General features: G+C 42.3%; 1 protein-coding gene across 2 annotated transcripts in view; it reads right to left on the reverse strand.

The window, feature by feature from the left end:
* Positions 1-7,353, reverse strand: part of csf2rb (colony stimulating factor 2 receptor subunit beta) — a 19,499-nt gene that overhangs the window by 9,361 nt on the left and 2,785 nt on the right. Inside the window, exons 2-13 of one of the 2 annotated variants that reach the window (XM_020621282.1) lie at positions 6,344-6,458; positions 6,066-6,241; positions 5,730-5,884; positions 4,930-5,074; positions 4,586-4,715; positions 4,311-4,465; positions 3,357-3,463; positions 2,808-2,985; positions 2,571-2,667; positions 1,366-1,432; positions 1,200-1,279; positions 846-1,008 (exon numbers count right to left, since the gene is read on the reverse strand). In XM_020621282.1, the coding sequence (XP_020476938.1) occupies positions 846-1,008; positions 1,200-1,279; positions 1,366-1,432; positions 2,571-2,667; positions 2,808-2,985; positions 3,357-3,463; positions 4,311-4,465; positions 4,586-4,715; positions 4,930-5,074; positions 5,730-5,884; positions 6,066-6,241; positions 6,344-6,458 (1,568 nt within the window). Of the gene's footprint in view, positions 1-845; positions 1,009-1,199; positions 1,280-1,365; positions 1,433-2,570; positions 2,668-2,807; positions 2,986-3,329; positions 3,464-4,310; positions 4,466-4,585; positions 4,716-4,929; positions 5,075-5,729; positions 5,885-6,065; positions 6,242-6,343; positions 6,459-7,353 lie in introns of both variants that reach the window. The other variant, XM_020621281.1, reaches the window with a different exon arrangement.

Here is a 7,353-nt window from a genome sequence, read left to right on the forward strand (position 1 = left end):
ATTGCCATCCAGAGTGGGGGTAGTGTTACGTGAATGGCGTAGAACATGTGTGAATAACCGGTGAGCAGTCTGTACGTGTGGTGTGTGTGTGTGTGTGGCTGGAGGTGTTGTCGAGGGAGAGCGTGTGACGTATGGGCGTAGTAGACAAGAGGTCAGTATGAGCGGGTTGGAGAGAGTGTGAACGGAGTGTGAAAGAGGGGGACAGTGAAATTCAACCGGTGTGGGCGACATTGTTCATGTGAAGGAAAGTGACAATAAAAGTTCGGTTTCCAAGGAAGTTGCCCGAGTGTTCTTGCTCGCTGCTACAGATCACGGTGAAGGGAGATAACCCCGAGGCGGACTGCAGCCTCGGCCCTGGAGCAGACATCAGCCTCCCCTGCGCCACTCGACTACGGTCCTGGAGGCCGAAAGCAGGAAGGGTTACAGTACGCATTGACTCGGGCAGCTATTTTCCCCCAAGCTAACTCTTTCTCTTTCGCCGCTGCAGCCGTGTTGTTGTTTTTTTTTTACGAAATATGGGCTCGTAGTCACTATATGCTTGTAGTAGCACATCCATTTCTGTCGGGGAAAAACGCAGACCTATTTTGGCTTGGTCCTGTTGCCATGGTGACTCGTAATTTCTTCACTCCATTGTTCAGGGCTTTTTATAGTCGCGTGGCACGCGCCTAACTCTGAGTCAAACAACTCAGAGTTGATTAAACCAACTCTTTTCAGCTGTTCTGAAACCGAAAACTTCGAGTTTTCCAACTCTGGGTAAGTCAACTCAGAGTTCAGGTTTGAACTCTGAGTTTGTTAAACCTCCTTCTTGAAACGGGCCCCTGGTCCTTGGTCTAGCTGTTGCTGACCTGACAGAAGATGTATGGCCCGCTGAAGTTGACAGAAGTTCTGTCCAAGGTCTTAACCTTCTCTGAAAAGGTGGGCAGGTTGTCACAGATCCAGTTGCCCTTTTCCTGCTCCAAACACTTTTGGTCAGTGTCCTTGGTTGACCATAGGGAGGAGTCTGAGGTGCTGCAGGGAGAGAACGAGAATCATGCTGGGTATCAGAGGATCGTCAGTGCCTGAGTAGCTGAATTATTGGTGCTGTATAACACATTCTCTGTTAGAGGTCCTAAAGGTGCGCTTCTTGTGCTGCAGAAGTGTTCTCATCTAGAATTTGTGATGGCTGTCTGTCAGGGAATGTGAAGTGTAAAACATATTACCATGTAGATATGGAGTCGAAGCGGAGCACCTTGCAGCTGGAAGTGTCCTCACTCTGTATTAGAGTCTGACTGATGGTAAACTGGATTAAAAAGTAGACAGAGTCACAAAATATAATCAGAAAAACACTAATTATACAGAAAAATGTACTAAAATATCGGGTCTCACCTTGAACTCAGACAGGATTTTGCTTTTGCTTGGAGAAGGAATTGAGTCCACCCACAGGTACACCCTCCTGTTTGTCACATACAGTGCAAACATTCATAGGTGCAAACATGCATAGGTGCAAAGCACTGTGAGTTACTTATACTTAAACTTTAGACCCACTGGCTTCTCTTGGCTACATTTTCTATAGACTGTTTGCGATATATGCGTACTTCTTTATCTGATAGCTGTAGTGACACTTACTGTAAAGTAACATTAACTAGGATTAACGCATTGTCTGATATACCCAGTGACAGTGGGACAGGATGTGGTGTCTCTCAGCTACACCCCCCCTCCATGACCCTCTGCTGCCTACAGCCTCCTGTTGTTATTCCAGCTTCTCCACCCTGTGTTGTCAAAGTACGGTCTGTAAATCAGCCCCGCCTGCCGCCTAGCCAAGGTTAGAAGAAGGGTTTTTCCAGCCAGTAGTCATGTCAAACAGCCATGGAGGAGCTGTGGGCAGCTAAAAGTCTGAACCAGCAGCTGCCAGAGTGAAGAGGTGGCGTCTTTAGCACAGAGAGAGTGGGACAAAGAAAGAGCAACAACCAGGGTTAACATGGGTTTGGCTGTTTGACATGGAGAGGGTTAAAAGCAGCCAGAGGACTCAGACTGGATCCAGATGTGGCCTTCTTCCTTCTGGATGTGTTAGCATCTAAAGCTAACTTGTTTGTTTTGGTAGCATTAGCCACCTAGCATGGTCAGGATTTTACCTTTGTATTGAATTAATGTGATTTTATTTTGGGACTAATTTGAGCTCTGTGTAATGTTAGGGTTTTTTTTAAGCCCTGTTTGGGACAGTCATCAACCTTGTCACTTGACGTTGTGTCCCTGTAATGCTACAGTAGAGCCAGGACTCAGTAGTCAGATAACGATAGCTTCACACTGGTTGCTTGTTTTTTTTTTTTAGATTAGATTAGATTAGAAAACCTTTATTAGTCCCTTTATTTTTCTAGAGTTTGTCCCAACCTGGCACCTGTAGTTTAGGTTGTTGCTAAGAAACAAGACATAGACATCAGTTTCTTTTCAGTTACACTAGACCCTGTAGCAGCTGACAAGAAGCTAGTTAATGCACCTTCAACAGAGATTGAACAGTTTGCCCAGGAAGCGTGCAGGCAATCTCAAGTTTGAAAAGAAAGGAAAGTAACACAAGTACAGTATGAATAAAGTACCTTTTACAAGCTGGAATGGTACAGTAGAGTATGAGGAAAACTGAGCCCACAAACAAACCAGTGAAGACATATATCAGGGTGGTGAAGGACCAGGTGGCTGTTGAGGGTAGAAAACAATAAATGATGTTAATGCATCATGTGTTAGGATGATTTTTGTGGCCCATGTTTTTAGCTCTGAGCACTGAGCACATGTGAGGATGCTATTTGCACGCATGTTGCTGTTGCACTGGACCATACCTGCATGTGAGGTCCAGTCCACAGGATTGGTCCATTCAGAGGGGATTCCCTTGTAGAGCGAACGTTCACTGACCAGCGCTCTGACTTTGACCTGGTAATGCTGGGATGGGGCCAGAGACATTCCCAGGATGGTCAGGGATGTGGACCCCAGTGAAATGTTTAGCAGTTTAGAAGATCCCTGATGAAACCAAGTGTATAGAATCCATTAAATACTTCCTGATTGTGCGTGTTATTTTATAAACACAATCATATTTAATTAGCTAAATTAACCTTTTTAATAAAATATGTGAATGATGAAATCATTCAAACGATTAATTCATGTAAGAAGACTGTGGTTAAGAGCTACAGTAAGAACTGCAAATCATTCCTGTATGCATACGGTATGATCAGTTACTGTCATTGTTGATTAGTAAGACTTTTAAATGACTAAATTAGTCTTATGGTTGGTGTGAAGGGACTGAGTAAAGGCAAACAAACAGGGTAAAAATACAATAATATACTAAAGTAATAAAAGTATCTTACCGGATCCTGAGTCATGTAATAGCTGACCTGATAACTCAGCTCCACTTCTGAAGCTATGGGGGGTGCAATCCATTTCACAACCCAGTTGCTGCCTTTCTCCGTCACCTTTACCTGCAGTGGTGGTGTAGGACGGACTGCAGAACAACAGAGAGTTTGTTCAGTACAGTGGTGGAAAGTAAATAAGTACATTTAATTCAGTATAACTTTGATGAATCTGTACTTGAGTGTTTTCATTTTGTGCTACTTCAGGAAAATACTGTACTTTTTAATCCACTACATTTATTTTATAACTTTAGTTACTTTTTATAACCAGATGAATAAAAAAAAAGTATAATCATAAGATGTTATTGAAACATTATGAATACAAAACTTTTACCCTGTGGTGCTTTTACTTTTACTTAAGGGGTCTCAGTACTGCCTCCACCCCCCTCATTTTTTTTAAACAACCCACTTGTATTTATTATATATTTGAAATGAGTAAACACTGCCAGTAAGTTTGGCAGTCATGTAAATACCTACGCAGCGAGGCACCAGAGTACTGAGGCTATATATTAGACACAAGTATAAGATTAGGCACAAAGTTCGGTCACAATTCATAGATATGGCTGTTTTTGGATTTATTGGCTCTTTTGGAAAGTAGAGAGATGGCTGAATGTATTTAGTGTTTTTATGGTGTTTAATTTAGTATTTTGTGTGTCTATAATTGATCTTTGATTAAGTCTGTCTCTTGGTGAATTTAGTTGCTTTATGACAGAATAAACCCAATGTGATCTGATTATACAGTAATAGGTGAACAGGCGGTGCAGTAGTGCCACTCAAACACTAGGTGGGGACGCTCTGTCACAACACAGTTCCACTCAGAACTGTTTGTCTGCACAGCCTCCTGCAGTGTTATCGCTCATCTGTTTATTTTTAATTTGGCAGGACATGTTTTCTCTCTGGCCTACTCTCAGAGTGACTATAGGTCTCGTGTCCACTCACTGCGGTGGTAGGCCTCAAAACTCTTGGCACTGTGTGTTGGTATGAGCTCCAGCAGCTGTGCAGGGTCTGCAACAGGCAGCGAACAGTTGTACTTCACCATGGGCCCACCGGGGTCAGAATTGACGTTTGGTTTCTTGCAGCATATCTCAGGCTTACTGCAGGGATGATGATGATGAGGAGGAGGAGAAGAGAAATGGTCACATACATGAATGAAAGACAAGGATGCAGTGTTCACCCTCTACCAGGTGGTGCTGTCAGCCTCACACTTGACTTACGCTGCAGGCTGGCTGCGACATGCCAGCTGGTAGGCAATGAAGTGATCCAGCTCTCTGCTCACCTCCCAGCTACATATCACCACCGTCTCTCCATCCAACACACAGTGCAAATTGGGAAATTGCCCAGTGTCTAGAGCCAGAGAGAGACAGAGAGAAAGAGAGCTAAGAACAACAGCTGCAAAGCTCTTGTAAAAAAGGACAGAGAGGGAAGATTAGAAATGTGATGGGCAGAGATGAGGAGCAGTCTGTGTCAGAGAGACCCCAAGCAAAATGATCTAATGCATTAAACATACAAGCTAAGTGGTTCTTCAGAAAGATCAGAGTTGGCTCTGACTCGTACACACCTTGTTCAGTCTGCCAGGTCACCATAGGACTCCACTCGCTCCACTGGCCCACGCTGACTCGGGCCCGCACCTTGGCTTCATACCTGTGACCCGGAAGCAATAGCTGCTTCTCCAGTTTCACACTGGTGTTCATGATGTCCTCAGTCTGTTGAGAGAATAGATGTGGGTACCACAGAGCTTTCTGTTCAAGTTCAAAGAAATGTTTGGAACAGTAAAGTTATATAGAGAATTAATGGCTAAATAAATGTTTCTGTTCTTAGTAAAACATTTGGCAAATGTTAGCATGTTAAGATGCTAAAGTAACGGAGAATGATTCACTTGGTACAAATGAAACAACTGTTTGCTATTTGCACAGTAAAACACCAAAAGTAGGTATTGAATAAAATTATGTTTGCGTTCCGTCCATTCTGCAGCATATGTACAGCCTGTTTAGCATATATTCATGCCTCATTTTAGTATTGGCAGGGCTGAGGCTAGGAACAGATATCCAGTTTTGAGTGAGAATGAATCTCATGGGTTCAGAGCTGGCACCAGTTCTCCCGTTAGAGGGATACATCACATGACCTGTACACCAGTAGCTGCTTTCATTTTCATTACTAAATATAATGTAGCAAAACTGTTCCTGGAAACTGCAATTACATAAGTGCCTGTCAAAATGTAACTGGTCATGTTGAAATTCAGTTTTTTGATGTTTTCAGCAGAAGTGAAAGGTTTCAGAGACTTTGGGGATTTCAAAAAGTCACTGTATGATTTCACAACTGACTCAGTGTGTCATGTGGTCTCAGTGTTTCGATGCTTACGGTCCATTTGTCATGTCTGTCTGTCTTGTAGCTGAGCTGGTACGTGAGGTTTTTGTTCAAGGCGGAGGAGGACGGGTAGGGACTGGACCAGCTGAGCAGCCGGCCTCCGTCACCTGCGTCACGTGAGGACAGGGCCACCGGTGTGCGTGCTCTCACTGAGGAACACAAACACACACAGCGACTTTAACAGCTGCAGTGATGAAATGTGTGTTTAAACAGCAGCTACATATTAGAACTAATATGATTTCTTTATGAAATGTTTAATTTGTATTCAGGAGCATGATTTATTTCTGTCAACGGTCATACTTGTGTTAGACAGGTGTCCTGTAAACTCACAGAGCTGAGAAAGATGCAGGGGCTTGTGCGGAGCAGACGAGCAGATGGTCACTGGCTCCTCCTTGAGGAAGAAGACGGTGTGTTGGGAGCCAACTGCAAAAACACTAGCTTCAAATCTACAGTGGGCAATGCCGGGCTCACCTGGGCCTGGTGGACTGTACGGCTTGCATAACGATCTGCAAAGACATGGACACAGGACCGTAGGACACAACTTGATTTTGCTAAACATTTCACTTTCTTAACCCCTGCTGCTCTTTTGTTGTCTCGGCTGTTTTTACCTGTTTTCTGTCTGCAGCCAAAGCTGCAGTCGTGTGTTTGTGAGTTCCCTCCAGCTGCAGTGGATAAAGGAGTAGTAGTCATTATGGCACTGTAAGGACTTCAGCAATGGAGACGCTGGGTAGAGAGGGAGACATCTAGTTTGTACTGTAGGTAGTGAAGTGATGGAAGAAACATTGCTTAAGTGGAACTAGTAACACAACAATGGAAATATACTCAATTACTAATAAAAGTCATGCATTAAATAATCTAAGACGTACAGAAAAATGTATTTAATGTGACTCAACTACAACAAGTTTTGGGCCGTTTAATATTAAAACGCTTAAATCTCACAAAGCAACTTGTGCTAAAAATTGTTGTGCAGTCAGAACAGATGACACTTTAATCAACTTCTCTAAAAGCTTTTCCAGAAGTGTTTGTACAGTGTCTTGAAGCATGAAGGAATAAGTGAGTTTGCTGCATTAGAATGATGAAAAAGTCGACTTTAGAAAATAACTGAAATGTTATTTGTAGTAGAGGAAGTATGAAATATTCCTATAACACACCTTCTTCACTTGTCATAAAGAAAATGAAACTTGAAGGAAAGAAAATGCACACCACACTTTTCAGATTTTTATTTGTAAAAAATCTTGAACACCACTTATCATTTTCCTTCCACTTCACAATTATGCGATACTTTGTGTTGGTCTGTCACATAAAATCCCAATAAAATACATTTACGTTTGTGGTTGTAATGTGGAAAAATTCAAGGGGTATGAATACTTTTACAAGGCACTGCATATTGTTACATGTATACTACTACTAATACTTGTATACGTCTACTAATACTTATAAGGAATTCATAAAGGACAGATCAAAGAAGGCGGAAGAAGAAAAATATAAGTCGTATAAGAACAAATTAATTGAGATTTTGAGGAGATGTAAGAAACTATATTACTCTAAAGTATTAGAGGATAATAAAAATAACATGAGAGGTACTTGGAATATATTAAATAAATTGATTAGAAACAGT

Source organism: Monopterus albus, unplaced genomic scaffold, assembly GCF_001952655.1.
Source record: "Monopterus albus unplaced genomic scaffold, M_albus_1.0 scaffold256.1, whole genome shotgun sequence".
Taxonomy (NCBI): domain Eukaryota; kingdom Metazoa; phylum Chordata; class Actinopteri; order Synbranchiformes; family Synbranchidae; genus Monopterus; species Monopterus albus.